The sequence below is a fragment of the Pteronotus mesoamericanus genome, unplaced genomic scaffold, assembly GCF_021234165.1.
Source record: "Pteronotus mesoamericanus isolate MK-2021 breed Mesoamerican mustached bat unplaced genomic scaffold, CSHL_Meso_final contig_73, whole genome shotgun sequence".
NCBI lineage: Eukaryota > Metazoa > Chordata > Mammalia > Chiroptera > Mormoopidae > Pteronotus > Pteronotus mesoamericanus.
Genome location: NW_026555245.1, coordinates 10539189 through 10556004, shown reverse-complemented (window position 1 = coordinate 10556004; position 16816 = coordinate 10539189). Strand labels below are relative to the sequence as shown.

At 40.0% G+C, this 16816-nt stretch overlaps 1 protein-coding gene across 1 annotated transcript in view; it reads left to right on the top strand.

Moving 5' to 3' along the window:
• PCSK5 (proprotein convertase subtilisin/kexin type 5) overlaps positions 1-4188 on the top strand; it is a 413154-nt gene extending 408966 nt beyond the window's left edge. Inside the window, 1 exon segment of the mRNA XM_054583010.1 lies at positions 3754-4188. Within this exon segment, the coding sequence (XP_054438985.1) occupies positions 3754-4160 (407 nt within the window). The 3' untranslated portion in view covers positions 4161-4188.
• Positions 4189-16816: the final 12628 nt, after the last annotated feature.

Below are 16816 nucleotides of genomic sequence, written 5' to 3'. Positions count from 1 at the left end.
AGGAAACTGAGGCTCAAAGGGCTTGATGAGCATGCCCAAGTCCACACCAATGTTAAGAGGCTGGAATTAGAATATGGGTCCTCTGGTCTGCAAAGCCTGCATTCTTTCCACTGCTGTGCTGCCTCCAACATTAGAGCTTGAGTAGGCCTAGAATTTTATCTTTACAAATTTCCTTTGTGCCTTTCTTTTTTAATTCTTCAATTCTGAGAAAAAAAGGAAAAGACTCAACTATTAAGGAAGCTGATGCCAATATTATCTGGAAGAATCATTCTATGGAAATCAGCCCAAATCTAGCCTTCCCATTAGAGACCTAAAGCATTTTAGAAATGAACTTTCATTGAAGGTTAAGAAGAAACAAACATTTTTAAGCAGTTCCCAGCCCTTCAAATGTCTCCCACCCCCAGCTTTACCCATATGGGTATTTGTTCCTCATTGGCCACAAACTTAGAAATGTTCCAAATGGAATCAATTTTTCTTAAAAAATAAATCCTTTTTTTTTTTGTTTTTAATTATATTTTATTGATGATGCTATTACAGTTGTCCCAATTTTTCCTTCTTTGCCCCCTTCTACCCAGCATCCCCCACTTCCTCATGCAATCCCCATGCCATTGTTCATGTCCATGGATCATGCGTATAGGTTCTTTGGCTGCCCCATTTCCTATACTGTACTCTACATCTCTATGTATCTCTGTGTATGGCTGCTCTGTAACTACTCATTTGTATTTCTTAACCCCTCACCTCTTCACCCATTCCCCCACACCCACCTCACATCTGGCTACCATCAAAATGCTCTCCGTATCCATGATTCTGTCTCTGGTCTTCTGTGGAGGATAAACTGTGCAGGGGCAGGGTAGTGGTGCTCCGATGTGACCTGTAGCTGTCCACTGAGTGCACAGGCTCTGGGGTTTACAGGGTGGTGCAGCCCAAAGTCAACCCCCACCTGTGTACTGCCCAGGGCCACAGTGCCTGAGTATAAAGCCATCTGAGATGGCTGCTACTTGTGCTGGGCTTGGAGGTTCCCAGGCAAAGCTAAGCTGTGAATCTAGGCTGACTACTTCTAGTGCTGGGTTGATGGAGTCTCAGATATGGCACCAACCTTCAGGCTCTGTGGCTCTGTGGCTCTGTGCAGGGAGGGTTCAGAAAAGGGACAATGGCCTCTGCTTGCCTTGACGTCAGGCACTTCAGTTCCTCCCTGTATGCCACTGATGCCTTTCAAGCTGCTACCCCAGTGCTGGAGCTCAGACGGAATGAGTCTGAGCAAGTCTGTGTATCGGTTCCTTAAGAGGAACTGCTTGGGGACTCCGGAAGTTTCTTCCACCAACACAATCCCCTCTGGTTTTTGCAGCCAGAAGTTGTGGGGGCTTACCTTCCTCGCACTCCAACCCTGGGCTGGGGAGCCTGGTGTGGGACTGGGACTCCTGCCTCTCAAGATATCCCTCCTGAATTTTTACCCACCACATGTGGGCGTGGGACCAGCCCATTACACATCTGCACCCTACTTATCAATCTGGATGGATGTGGTTTCTTTAATTCCCTAGTTGTCAGATTTCCATTCAACTCAATTTCCAATGGTTCTGAGTGATGGTTTTTCTATATTTTAGTTGTAATTTTGATGTAGTTGTGGGAGGAGGCAAGCCATGTCTAAAAATAAATTCTTAAAATAAATCCTCTAGTCCAGAGGTAGATCATTTCCTTGGGGTTCAGATGTATCGTGGCCTGACAAAAACACATGTCATATTTATGGGAGCATGTTCATTTATAAATGAAGTAGATCCTCAATCCATAACTGCTACCAGCCATTTCTATTTTATTTTTTAATCAGCCTTTTCAGTTAAATTCTAAATAGCATCTTTCCAAAAATTAATGATTTACTCCTTTCAGGTTTCCCACCCCCATAAAGAGCTGATTTTCCCAGCTCCTCATATACATCCACCTTCCGGGTCTGATTGCCTAATACTCATGCTGTGTCAGTGAAGAATAATAACCCTAATTGCACTGATGGCCTTAAATGAAACCAGAAATGTGTGCATGTTGGGTGCAGATTTTCTGTAAGCCTGTTCCTATTAAAAACTAGTTAGCTTTCCTGGGCCTTCTGTGGCTCTCAGACATCCACCTGGGGCAACTCTGCAAAAGTCTAAACACTCTTGATTACCTATTCATTCTTTACTGAGGCCGGATCACAGAGGCCACACCTGACTCTGCAGACCTAAGACTGTAGGGCAGTAAGGCATGATTGCATATGGCGCCCTAGTGATTGAACCAACCTCAAAAGGTCTTTTATTGATTCTCCTGCCTCAGGAAGTATTTTTCTCCAAGTACCACACACCGATTGCTTATCCATCCCTCTGGTGATTTAATATTTCCTCCAGGGAAAAATTCTGTGCTATATTGCTAATGAAAGCCATAATGATAGTGCTGTTACTTTAGAAGGAGAAACTAGCTTAATGGACCAAATCCCATGAGAATGAAAGTTGCAATAAAATAAAAAACTTTTTTATCCCTAGCAAAAAGAGAAAGATATACTGGTGATGAATCAGACATAACCAGCCGATATCTAATACGAAAAATAATTGCCCTTAAAATAATTGGCAGGAGTATTATATCATTAAGCTAGTATGTACAATATACCTAGAATCTCTCATAAAATAATCCTGGAGGCAGACTCAGATGGTTCAAAAATATTTATGGAAAACAGTGTGTATTTCAGCTTGTACGTTCAACATGGCCTGCTAGTTTTTTTCTCTCGTTCTTTTATACTTCCTTTTACACTCCCATTTGGTGTGTTAAAAAAGAGGGGAAAAATTAGGTAACTTACTCAAGGCCTACCACCTGAATAAGTGGGTGAAAAGTAAGTAAAATGAACTCATTGCTGAAGTTACCGTTGAATCTTTCCTATTTTGATAGTTTTGGTTAGTCTATGTTCTCAGGTAAGGCATCAAAACAGAGGCTGATGAGTGATGGGCAGAGCTCTCAACCTTAGCAATCTTCATTATGATAGAAGAAATAAAGGTGATACTTCTCTCCCCCTAGATTAGAGTCACAGAATGCCAAGAAGTCAAAAGAGTTGTCAGTGTTTTATCCTAACATCTCCAGACTATATCATGAAGTTAGAATTCCTGAGTCCAAATTCTGATTGCTCCACAAACAAGCTCTTGGCTCTAACAATGTGAAAATTCACTTCTCTCTGTGGGTCTCAGTTTCTCAACTGTCAAGCAACAGGTTAACTTGAATAAATCTAAGGTTCCACACAGAAATGAGTCAATGTTTTCATAAATAATCTTCTCTGTCTTGGAATGATGGTACAATCATGTTGGACCAAATTTAAGAGTAGCTACAGAGAGATCTCAAGTCTTAGCAAAAGTCTAAGTTATTTATTTGGCATTTACTGATTCATGGCCCAAGACGGAATATTTTTCTTAGGAGAGAAATAGAAGAATGAATTGGTAAAGTTGGACACTTAGCAATTGACCCATGAGGTATGGGAATGCAGGGGGCTCCCTTTGGATCTCAGACCGACATTCATTCCAGAAGGGTTTGATGGCATCATTTGACATAGACTGGGACTCTCATGTAGTACACACCACAGCTCTGCAGAGTGGTGTGTGCCTTTTAAGAAAATCAGAGAGTGATGCTACCATTTTCGATTTAAAAGATAAATGTGAAGTTCTTAACATCAGAAACTAATTTTTCCCATTATGTCTTTTCCCTCTCATCTTTTCTCTCTCCCCTCTTCCTTTGGGGATCTTCCACCAGATGAGTGCATCCTTCCAGCAAGCGAGAGTGAGTCTGCTCCTGAGCATTCCAAAACAGCCTTGCTCATCAGCTCTTCCGTTATGCTGGTGCTTCTGCTTGGGGTAGCTGTGATCATCTGGAGGAAATCACGGGGCCAAGCCCAGCCAGCAGAGAAGTCAGGCTATGAAAAACTGGCTGACCCTAGCAAGTCTTATTCCTCCTATAAGAGCAACTATCGCGAGAGCACCAGCTTTGAAGAGGATCAGGTGATTGAGTACAGGGACCGCGACTATGATGAGGATGACGATGATGACATAGTCTACATGGGCCAAGATGGCACTGTCTACCGGAAATTTAAGTATGGGCTGCTGGATGATGATGATGAAGATCAGCTGGAATACGATGATGAGAGCTACTCCTACCAGTAAACAGAGGCCACCCCACCCCATTCCCCTCACAGGCATGAGTGTGAGCATTACAGTTTTGGGTTTTATCCTTACACATAGGTTTATGTGTGGGTGTTTGTATTTGTCTTCTTCACCATGATTCCAACTAGATTATGTTAAAATGCTGAAATATTTTGTTCTTCCTTTGAGTGACTAAACCCAATATACCAGAATTGTTCTACCGTAATTGAGAAACAAGGATAAAATCTGGAGGGATTTTCCTGAAAACAATATGTCAAAATGCAAAATGCAGGAAGTAAAGTAAGATTTGTACAAACTGTTTTATGTCATTTGTTTTTCCAAAAAGGAAGCAGACCTATAGAAACTGTTTTGTGGCTACAATGTGGGATATCTACTGCCTTCTGGAATTTTGATATTTCTGTAAATGATTTTCGGGGATGAGGAGATGAAAGAGTTGTTTGTCATGGGGGATTTTTCTTCAGGGGGAAGCTGTCTTCAGGCAGAGATTAGTTCTCTGAGGGCAGCTAAAGAAGGTTCTCCTCATCATGCCATTTAACAATTGACTCCAGACCACCCCTGGTGAGCAAAAGAGACTGCCTCAGCAGTCACAACCTATTTAGAGACAAGGAAAGAAAAAGGAGGTAGCATCACAGCTGAGGAATCACGTGTTTGCTGGTCTCTGGTTTGCCTGCTTAGTTGAGTCATCATGTTTCTAAGGGCCAAGGAAGCTCAGGCAGGAGATAGCAGCAAAACTGGTAGGAAGGAAATCACTAACTTTCCAAGAATTGCAGCATTACTCCCTCATGATTTTCTAGGAGCATATCTGTTTGGAAACATCAGCTAAGTCATACAAACAAAATGGCCATGTTAACCTAACATAAAATGGATAAAATGATCAAAATTCTCAAAAAAGACTTTAGCTACTAAACAAAAGAGTTTTCCTCAATAGGCTGTCACAGAACTGTGGACTCCCCATAGAAAAAGTTGGAATGGAGTCTCGTGTGGAAAATCCCAACTTTCTATTCACTAGCGTAATCCAGCTGCTAACCAGCCTTCTGACACTTTTTGTCCCTGTGATTTTTGTTTCTAGATATTCTAGGCCTCCCTTTTTCCACTTTCCTGTCAAATACATGCTTGATTCATGCACCTGGGACAGTGTTTCTGCAGATAATACAGAGAGAGGGACTCTTCGCCATATAACATTACCAAAGTAGGGTCTTTATGGATTTCCTTGTCAAAACACAAGTTATATTGGCAGTACCAGGAGCTGACAATCACTTCTGGTTAGAAAGTGACATTTCCAGATGATGATGATAATTATTAAAAAATTTATTGCACACCTACTATGTGCCAGGTGCTGAGCTAAATATACCTTTCAAAAGAAATCACCCCACTTAATACCACCATAATTTCATGTCATTGGCACCATTATCACTCTGTTTTTATAGGAAACCCAAGCCTTATGAGAGGTTAAGATCACAGAAAGCTAATCAAAATTCAAGGAAAAAAAAATGACCCTATAATGCATGTTCTTAATAATTATGCTACACTGGCATAAAGTGGGAAAGAAACATTCTAAACCTAATAAAGGCATGTCAGTTATTTTATTTTGTGATATGGTAACTGTATTATCTTTACTAAACTTGTTCATTTTCTTTTATTTCTTTAAACGTGATGTGTCACTGACACAAGAAATCTCTGTGAAGAAGTCTTCAGTTTATGAAATGCCTCAGTGTTTCTTTTTCTTTTAATTTTTTTTTTTAGCCTCACCCAAAAACATTTTTTTCATTGCTTTTAGAGAGAAAAAGGAAGGGAGAGAGAACCATCATGTGATCAGCACAACACGCCTGTACATGCCCAGACTGGGGATCAGTGCCAGACTAGGAATTTTCTGTGTCCGGGGTGGGGGATGCAGGAGAAGTCGCATGTACCTGTGCCTGGACCAGGGATTGAACTCACAACCTAGGCATGTGCCCTGACTGGGAATCGAACCTGCAACCTTCCAGTTATGGGACAACACTAACCAACTGAGACACACCAGCCAGGTCCTCAGTGTGTCTTTAGGGGAAAGCTCTTAAAGGTTGGCAAACTTTCTCCGGAACGGGCCAGAGGCCAGATACTTTAGGCTTTGCACAACTACTCAACTCTGCCACTGTGGCATGAATGAAGCCAATCTATAACAAATGGGTGGGCTATGCTCCAATTAAACTTTGTTTATGAACACTAAAATTTGGATTTAAGATCATTTTTACATATCATAAAATGTTATTCTTCTTTTAATTTTTTCTTTAATCACTTAAAAATATAAAAACCATTCATAGCTTAAAGAAGTACAAAAAGAGATGATGGACCAGAATTGGCTGATAGGCTGTAGTTTGCTAACCTTATTTTTAAAAAATTTTAAGAGACTATGTGTATCACACACAGATGCGATATGCTTTCAAGATATTTGATCATTTAAAACCATTTCTTTAGAATACTTTGAAGCTGTTAGTTCCCCTTGTAATTCTTGGAAATAAATAAAAATACATGTAAGATAGCCATTATATCAAGGGAAGAATTTCTCATCTCTTGCTATGTAATTACAAAGTGTAGCCTATAAAAATAAGTAATTTTGTTTTTACTGTATTTTCCATCTCTCCTGATAATTCTAAAGCTCTGATAGATTAAGTTTGACATTTCTCTGTGTAGCCTGGAAATCTTCTTCCAAAAAAATAAGTGTTTATGATATACAGTTAAGGATTAAATTAGGTCAAGATGACCTTGAATACTAAGAAAAATTATGTTGTTACTCTATGTGAGCCTGAAAAGAAGGTTCATGCTGTGTATTGGTTCAGTTTGACATCTTTCCTTCTTTGTTTTAAGTCATGTCACATTATTCTCAGACTTCTGTTGAATACTGTGCTGGCAAATGTCTAAATAGGTAAATATGTGGCTGGAAAACATAGTAACTTTTTGGTTTTCTGTTTGCAAATAACTTGGAATATTAAGAGCATCTTTGTAGACTGGAAATAAATCCAGAGGCTGGGCAACAGGGTTGCATTTCATAGAAAGTAATTTTAAAATTGGAAATAAAATTAAATCAAGACCAGATAATTCTATGGGGACTTATTAACACAGACTATTTCTGAGCACTTTTTATGCACTAGTACAATCATGCACCATTTCATGGCGGAGATACTTTCTGAGAAATATGTCTTTAGGCCATTTAATTGTTGTGTGAACACTATAGAATGCTCTTACACAAATCTAGATGGTACCACCTACTACACACCTAGGCTATATGATATAGCCTATTACTCCTAGGAGATAAGTTTATACAGCATATTACTATACTAAATACTGTAGATAATTGTAACAATAGTGTTTATTTATTTAAACATATCTAAACATGGAAAAGCTACAGTACAAATACAATGGGGCACTTGTATAGGGCACTTACCATGAAGGGACCGTGCAGGACTGGAGGTTGCTCTGAGTGAGTGAGTGAGTGAGTGGTGAGTGAATGTGAAGGCCTAGGACATAACTGTACATGACTGTAGACTTTATAAACACTGTCCACTTAGGCCACTCTGAGTTTGTAAAAAAGTATTTTTCTTCAATAACAAATTAACTTTAGCCTCCCACAACTTGTTTATTTTGTAAACTTTTAATTTTTTAACTTTTCAACTTTTTTATAGTAACGCAGCTTAAAACACATCATACAGCTGTACAACAATATTTTCTTTCTTTACATCCTTATTCTATAGACTTAATTCTTTTTACTTTTTAGACTTTTTTCATTAAAAAATAAGACACAAACAAACATGCTAACCTATGCCTACACTTGAAAACAAGTACAGTGGACCCTTAAACAACACAGCTTTGAACTTCATGGGTCCAGTTACACATGGATTTATTTTTTCAGTAAATACACTTGGCTCTTTGTGGGTTAAATGAATATCAACTCTGCAGGGCCTACTGCAGAATTGAAAGTTAAATGCAGATTTTCAAGTTTGAGGGTGTTGGTATCCCTTACCCTGCAAGGTGTTCAAGGGTCAACTGTGTCTGGTCAAGGATGATGGGATGACTGTGAGGGGGTTAGAAAATCATGACTCATTTTCTGGGGCTTTGCCCCCCAAAATAAAAAACTTTTCAATATCAAGGAAGAGGAGGATAGGGCAGAGTAGCTGTTAGATAGCCTGAGAAGAATGCCTCTCAGTCTAAGTTCTCATTGGTAAGACCTGATCTCAGCCTGCAAGGGAAATGATATATGTAAGCCTTATTAAACCCTTAAATAAAGTAAATATGTGTTTGTCAAACACAGAATTATAATATAAGAACAGTATTAGATTGAGGTCAAGAGAATTACCATCCTTCTAAGTTATTTTTTATCAGTCAAGCCTTTTTGATGGCTAGGAGTAATTCTGGACCTATGCAAATTCTACTGTATCCTTTTGGCTGCTTTTAATTATAAAAATTCAATCCAAAATAGCTTAAACACAAAAGGAATTTATTGGTTCACTTAATCAAAAGTCTAGGGCTAGGAATGGGATCAGATACTGAAGGAAATAGGGCTCACGCCACGGCATCAGGCATTGGTTTACCACTATCTCTTGCATCTATCTGTTGTTATGTTGGCTCCATCCTCACTGGAGGCTACTCCTCACATTAGCAGGATGTCTGCCAGTGTGCCAGACTTCATATCCTCTTGGGTCCACGCCTAACAGGAAAAAGGCCCTACTTCTGATCCAAGTCTCAGAAAAACTTCTGTGTTATCTTATTGGCTCAGAAAAGGTATTTGACAGTTTCCATCATATAAACACTTCCATCATTGCCAATGTCAAGCTTCAACTGGGTGTCACTTAATGTAGAGATGGGAAGGAATGTAAAGTGAACCATTATGCATTTTTTCTACCATACAGATGGATTCTATATAAATAACCTCCAGAGCATAGCTAATAATAAAATGTAAAATAACTAGGATGTGATGAGTTTTGGATATTTCTTACTTGAGTTTATAATATAATTCTGGAAATCAATTTAGCAAAATTTTAATAACTAACTTACAAAAATCCTGAAAAATTAACATTGACCTTCATAAGCTGGGACAAACCAGATTCAGCTACCACTCTTTTTAGATAGAATCTCTTTTTCTGTAATTGTTTTCTTTCTCTCAATATCACATCTCTCACTGAGAATTTCCTGTCTTTTTTTTTTCATTAGTTCCCCTACTCCAATGCTATCAGAAGGCCACAAAATTATTATTATGTTTGCTCATTTCCATCAGCAAAGAAAAATAAATTTAATCAATATTATCTTAGCAAAGACTTTTAATACAGCACACGATTCTTGAGTTTTATTCACTGCTACCTATAGCAACATGGACAATTTCATGTATTACATGCTTGCTACAGAGTAAACCAATGTATTCATTTTCTATTACTACATAACAATCTACCACAAATTTAACAGTTTAAAATAACATCCATTTATTATCTCACAGTTTTATATGTCAAAAGTCTAGGTGGGCTTGAGTGGGTTCTCTGCTTAGGATCTCATAGGGTTAAAATCAAGGTGTCAGCCAGGCTGGCTCTTACCTGGAAGCTCTGAGAAATAATTTTTTCCAACATACTCAGCTTGCTGGCAGAATTCAGTTTCTTGTGGCTCTAAGATTGAGTTCCCTACCTTTTTTTCAGGCTGTATATCAGGGGTCATTCTCAGATCTGAGAAGGCACTCTCTGGTCTTGTAAAAGTCCCTCCTTCTTCCTTTCAAGCTGACATTCATAGCATTGAATCCTTTTCATGCCCAGAATCCTCCTGACTTGCCCTCTTGCTGTCAGCTGAAGGAATCTCTGCTTTTATAATAAAAGGCTCATGTAATTAGATTAGGCCCAATTCTCACTTTGGCTGTAATGCAACATAACCATAGCCATGATATCTCTTCATATTCACAGTCCTGGGAATTAGAGTAAGAAATATGGAGGGGCTACTTTAGGATTCTGCCTACCATAGTCTACAAAACTCTTCTGGAAATCAATTTAGTAAACTGTGTCGAGTCTTTTCAATGTTTGTTCTATTTCAATTATCTAATTCCTTGCTGGAAAATATAAACAGAACCAAAGTATTCACAATAAAAAGATCATGTTTGTTTATAACTTAAAACTACTTCACAATGCTTTAAAAGTAAGTTTATAAAGTCTATACCAAATGTGCTATAATAGTTATATATAAAAATAAGCATGAAATAGAAGTTTATGTATACTACCATTTCAAGTGTATTTCTGAAGTTAAAAACCTTTGTGAATTATGCAAGCTAAACTGTAGGAAGCAAAGATAAATAACATCTACACCCAAAGAGCTCATATTGAAAACCAGACATGCGTACAAATAACCACAAAAGGAAGGAGAATCCAAGCAAAGCAATAATTCAGGGGAAAAAGAAAACAATAAAACTATTGGAACACAGAGACTGTAGGAAAAGCAATTTGTTGCATCTATGATATTTTGGGAGAAAGTCGAGGGAAGTATTTGGGAGAATAAAAGAATGTGCAGAACTCAGTAAGAGTGGGCAGCAAGTCTCCATCTTGACTTGCCTATGGACTGTCAAATGGCAAGCACTTTTCACCTGAATTTGAAATCACAGGTCAATTTCAACTACATGTGATAACAGGCATTAGTTCTCAGGCAAACCTGGGCTCCTTGAATTTATTAGAGGCCAGATAAACAAAGCAAGCAGATAAGTACCTTCTCATCCCACATCACTTCTTCTTTGTGCTCTTGTTTTCAAAGCACTAATGAGCCTAAAAAGTGGGATACTTCCACATATGCCAAAAGACACTGGCTCAGCCCTGACCAGTGTGGCTCAGTTGGTTGGGTGTCATTCCTCAAAGTGAAAGGCCACTGGTTCGATTCCCAGTCAGGGCACATGCCTGGGTGGCAGGGTTCAGTCTCCAGGTCAGGGTTTGTAGGAGAGGCAGCTGACCGACTCTAAAAATAAATAAATAAAATCTTAAAAAAAAAAATTGGCTCAAAACTTCACTCTCACTTCAGTTTCAATAATTCATCTCATATCTCATCGCATCCATTCATAAACTATTCCTTTGTATGAAGCTCTTTTATTTTTTATCTTGGTGGGGGCACCTGATTAGATTCACCATTCCTGTATTCATTGTATATAAAGATGGTTTGACATAACAGAAATATCAGGAGTTGGGGGATTAAAGATTTCTGGAATAGAGTTCTGACCTGACCTTTTCTCGTTTGGAATCTTGGCCAAGCTATTGTGTTTCTCTGATTCTCTGCTACATGTGGGAAACTTGAACTCCAGCTCTCCCAAGGTTGCCATAAGGAATAAATGAGATTACATACACAATGGGCCTGGTATACAGAGGGGTTCTAAAAATACTAACGTCCACCTACTCCCTCCCACATCATTTTACCAGCAGTGAAAGCAGCTCACTCCCATAAATCTGTTTTGAAGGGATCTGTGTAGTAAAATTACATGAGGGAGAAAAAAGTACACAACTTGCTCTGTACACTTAATCTGGAACCAAAGACATGTCCACTCAGTGCTTGTTCACAAGGCTTTCTCTTCTTGGCAAAGCAAATAACACTCCAACAAGTGCTTTTAAGTAACCAGATCATTAACTGGATTTTCTTATAGGATTTCTCAGAAGAGAGGGAAACAGGAGGTTGTTCTTTCAGAAACCCAAATGGTGATTTTTTTCCAAAACCAGGAGAAAATTAAACTCAATCTTCACCGAAGTGATAGAAATTTTGATTAAAGGGCCATATATTCAATAAACACATCGTCCAAATGCTTGACATTTAATGACACCTGTCTATCTCCCCACAGCTTTTCATTCTGTGAAAATCAACCATAGTTCTACCCCAATAGAACAGATTTTTTTTTTTAAGATTTTATTTCTTTTTAGAGGGAAGAAAAGGGAGGGAGAAAGAGAGGAAGAGAAACATCAATGTGACAGAGAAACATCAAGTGGTTGCTCCTCGCAGGCCCCCAGCCAGGGACATGGCCTGCAACCCAGGCATGTGCCTGACCAGGATTCAAACTGGTGACCTTTCAGTCTTCAGGACGACACCTAACCCACTGAGCCACTGAACCAGTGAGGGCAGAACAGTTTCTTAAGGGAAATCCAATTTATACATTGAGTGTCCAAGAGAACTCAGGCTTCTACAGGAAATCCCTTTTTTCTCCCCAAGTCTTGAAAACCTCAAATGTTAAGAGTTTGGCTACAAAGTCATAGGTGATCTTAGGAGTGCACTGAGAACACTGGAAAAAGGAGGACAGCAGTCTGGCCTTTCTCTAGGTCACTTTTACTTTGAATCCATGTAGGAAATCCCTTACAATACAGGATTTAAAAGTGGCGTGAGAGTAAAGTTGGGGCAGTGGGCCTGCCTGAGCTATGGGAGTAAAAATTCATGACAGCATCCTCCACTGCCCCCTTCTAGTCCAAGGAGAAGGCTGCAGTTCATTGTGCTTCTCTACTTGAATCCAGCCAGCCCATGGGTGCAGCAGCAGCAGTGGCCGGAGCTTCAGACATCAGACTGGAACCAGAACTGTGCAAATGGGGCAGGCAGGGGCAGGAGATCAGAAAGTCAAGACAATTTGGTGGAGCCCAGGCCAGGTAGCACATTTGGTTAGAGCATCATCTCAGTCCCCCAAGATTGTGGGGTCAATCCCCATGAGGGCACATACAAGAATCAACCAGTGAATGTATAAATAATTGGAACAACAAATCAATGTCTCTCTCTTCCTCTCTCTCAAATCAATAAGTAGGACTTTTTTAAAGAAAATTGGGTGGAAGTAAGTAAAAACTTACAATCTGAGTGCTGAAGGATTGTCAAAACGTGATATTTGGTCTAAGTTCCAGATTCCTGGTCTCCGGCTAGCAAACTTGTAAAGGTGGCTTGAGCTGTGTTTTTGGTGTTGATATGTTCCTGAAACAAAAGGACAAACAGCAAGTCAAATTGATAATCAAGAAGTGACTAGGCAGATAAAACCCTTGACAGAGGAGTTTTCAGCCAGATTTCTTATCCCTGGACTGTGAGGCATCATGAAGGATCTTTGTGGCTGATGTTCTAAAGATCAATCGATCTCGATCTCTCCCCCGCACCCCGCCGCCCCCATGATTCCCATGGCCATACTCCATGCTGAGCCCTTTATTTCCTTTTTAACTTCCTTGCAGTACAGCTGTATAACATCTGGATGATTTCTCTGTCATGTGTTTCTGTTGATTTTTCACTTTTAAAGAGATGTTTCCTGTCAAATCAGTTTTGTCCTCTGTAGATGGATTTCTAACAACCCTAAATCACATGCCTCCTGACATTCGCTTGTGAGAATTAAAAGAGATAATGCAGGTAAATGTCTGTTGTAAACTGTAATGAGCTACATCAATGTGGTTATTTCCCTGTCCACCTGTAATCCATTCTAGGCAGTCGTGTCACTTACACTGTGGAAACTGGGAGAAATCAAACAATATTTTCAGGCCAACCACTGGGCTGTGGTTTCTCAGAAAACCAGTTGGGTCAGTCAGGCGTGGCTACGTGATATGTTGTGCTTAATGTAAATATTAAGAATTTAAAGATGGCAGAAGTGGAGCATCGAACTAAGTATGAGGCCCTTCTAAAGCATCAGGACCTGTGCAACTGCCCAAAAGGCACACCTGTGAAGCTGACCAAGATTTTAATATATTCATTCAGAGCACTAGGAGGCTTGCAAAATGCATCAGCTACTGCATCTACCTCTACCCCCAGAAGGGTAAAGAAATTTAGATACCAAAAGTGGCAGCTTTGGGGAAAAGGGATGAAGAGCTTTTAAAGATGCATAAAACATTTAGATAGAAGGAAAACACTGAGAAGATGGCTAGAGATGAAAGAGGGAGAATTTCTTTTCAAGACATAAAGGGTTAATTCAAAGAATGCTGGTCTTCAAATGCAAGATATCTTCCTTTCCCTCTTAGCTCTGTGTTATGCTGGCTGAGTCACTTGAGATAATGTACACAGCTGTGCCTTGTGTATTGTAAGCTTGTAAACTGCAGAACTCAACTGAAGTGTAAACCTCTACTGTTGGCCCTTTTAAAAAGACACACATGAGAGCATTTGAGATCTTGTATCCCAGAATTGTCATCAGTTTGGCTCAAATAAACATAAAATTCAAAATGAAGAAAGAAAGAAAGAAAGAAAGAAAGAAAGAAAGAAAGAAAGAAAGAAAGAAAGAAAGAAAGAAAGAAAGGAAGGAAGGAAGGAAGGAAGGAAGGAAGGAAGGAAGGAAGGAAGGAAGGAAGGAAGGAAGGAAGGAAAGAAAGGAAAGAAAGGAAAGAAAGGAAAGAAAGGAAAGAAAGAAAGAAAGAAAGAAAGAAAGAAAGAAAGAAAACAGAAGAAAGAAAGAAACACATTCTGACATTGGGCCTGACCTATGTGCAGCTCTCTATCCTTCCAATGCAATAGGTAGGGAGGGTTTTACCATTGTCCCAAAGCAGCCTTTTTATTTTCTTTAAATGTTCCTGATTTCTACTTCCTCTAGGCTAAAAACAAGAACAAAACAAAAAAAAAAACCCACCCTGTTGGGTTGTAGACGTCTTTGCCACATTCCAATGGGTAAGAGTAAGGAAGAAGGGAGGGCTGGTCACGTTCACCCAGCCTGACCTTCTCAGCTTATGACATCAGGGCTCTGCCTGCATAGCTGAAGAATGGAGAATGTGGGAAAGTGGGGAGGAGGCCACATGAATGACTCAGGAGGCCACACCACATCTCCTGCTCTTTTTCCCTGCTTGTTAGCCAGCTGCTCTGAGCAGCAAAGACAGAAGAAATCTGCAAGGTTCTTCTCTACCATTTAGAGTCATGGTTTCTTTATCATTACTTTCCTGAATTTCTTTTTCAGTAAACACAATGAAGTGGAAACCAGAAGTTGTCTACAAGAACAAATTTGTCTTTCCTCAAATGTAGACTTTTAGACACTTTGGCATTTGCAGAAAAGTCTCCTATGCTGTTCTTTCCTTCATATTTTGAAGGTACCAGAAAAAATGGAGGGGCATGGTGCTCCCTTCGTTACTTCCTCTGGGTGATGTAAGGAGAGTTCATGATTCCTTTCATACAAATGCGTTCAACACATGTCTCCTGGAGATCTAAAATACCAGGAACCACATGGGAGTGATGGAAATAAAGTCAAATAAATTGGAATTTCTCTGGGAGACTATATTCTTTAACATTAGGGACATCATTTTATTCCACTTTGTACCCCTAGCCCATACCAGAGTGCCCCTTGCCCCACAAATATTTATGAAGTGCCTATTTGCTCATTGCCTACAAATGAATAAAACTGGGCTCTGCACACAGGGTAAGGCAAAGGAAGGTTTGCAGTTATGAGAATGAGAAACACAGAGTTTATTCCTGTATTATTATTATTATTAATGATTGTATTATTTTCCATACTAATGACAGTAAACCTACTTTTGGCCCACCCTGTATAATCTAGGGAACAATTTTCTATGTCCTTTCAAGATGGCAGCAAGTTTCAATGTTATCTTTGGCCAGGAGAACACCATTACAACAATAATTAGCATTTTTCGGAAACTAAGATGGTGGAGGAATGAATGGAAGTCACACTGGCCTCCTCCCAGGACCAATCTGGAATTACAACTAAATTGTGGAGAAATCACCTGGAACAAACAACTGAACAATAGCAAGAGAGGAGCCTTATAACCTTGGACAGACAGAAGAATCAGCATTAGCACAACCTGACTGGTTAGGAGTGTGGTAGAGACTCAAGAAGGCAGGCAGGGCACCCACCAGCAGCAGTGCCAGTGGCATATTAAAAATACCAGTTGGATCCCCATGAGAAGAACGGGTTCTAAACTATAAGCAGGGATCTCCAACCTATAGCACCAGAGCCCAAAAAGTACACAGATAACAATGAGCTGCGAAAAGCGGTAGGGTTGCTCTCTGCCAGGGTCAGGCAGCTGGAGACAAAAAGAGCTATTTAAAGGGACAATACATAAATTTTTATTTGCAGCCACTTACCCTGGTCTCTGGCAGGGATGGGGGCAGAGTCGGCTAGAGGCACCTGAGGAGAGACTGGGGAAGGAGGCTTTGGGGAGAGAACTGAGAGAGTAGCCGGCAGGATCCTGGTGCTGACTCCTTCCCCATAAAGCAGCAGCCATCTGGCTCCGGCAGACCACTCCCCTGAGCATCAGAGGAGCCAATAGCCCCACCCCCTGGAGGGACTCTGGCCCGTCCTGTGGTGCCTAAGCCTGACTGCTTAGTGCAGAATGACTAGATTAATAACCGAAGCAGAGAGCCACAGACAGTAGATTCCTGGAAGTCTTGAATGGACTGCTTAAGGTCACACAGGGTCAACATCTAACATCATCAGAGGCAGATCCAGAAAGAAAAAACAGCAGTCTCCTACCATAGAAGTTCACACCACAATATCAGGAAATCCAGACAGATCAATTTAAGAAGCTGAAGCAAAAAAGAAGAGTCTCACAAATAATGGGAAGACAAAGAAACACTCCCCCACCCCCCAAAATCAACGGGAAAGAAGGAATCCCGACAAAGAGAACTAAATGAAATACAGGCAAGTAAACTATCAGACACTGAGTTCCAAACAACGGTTCTAAGGAAATTCAATGAGCTCAGTGAGCTCAGAGAGAATTACCAAAAACTACAGTGAAACT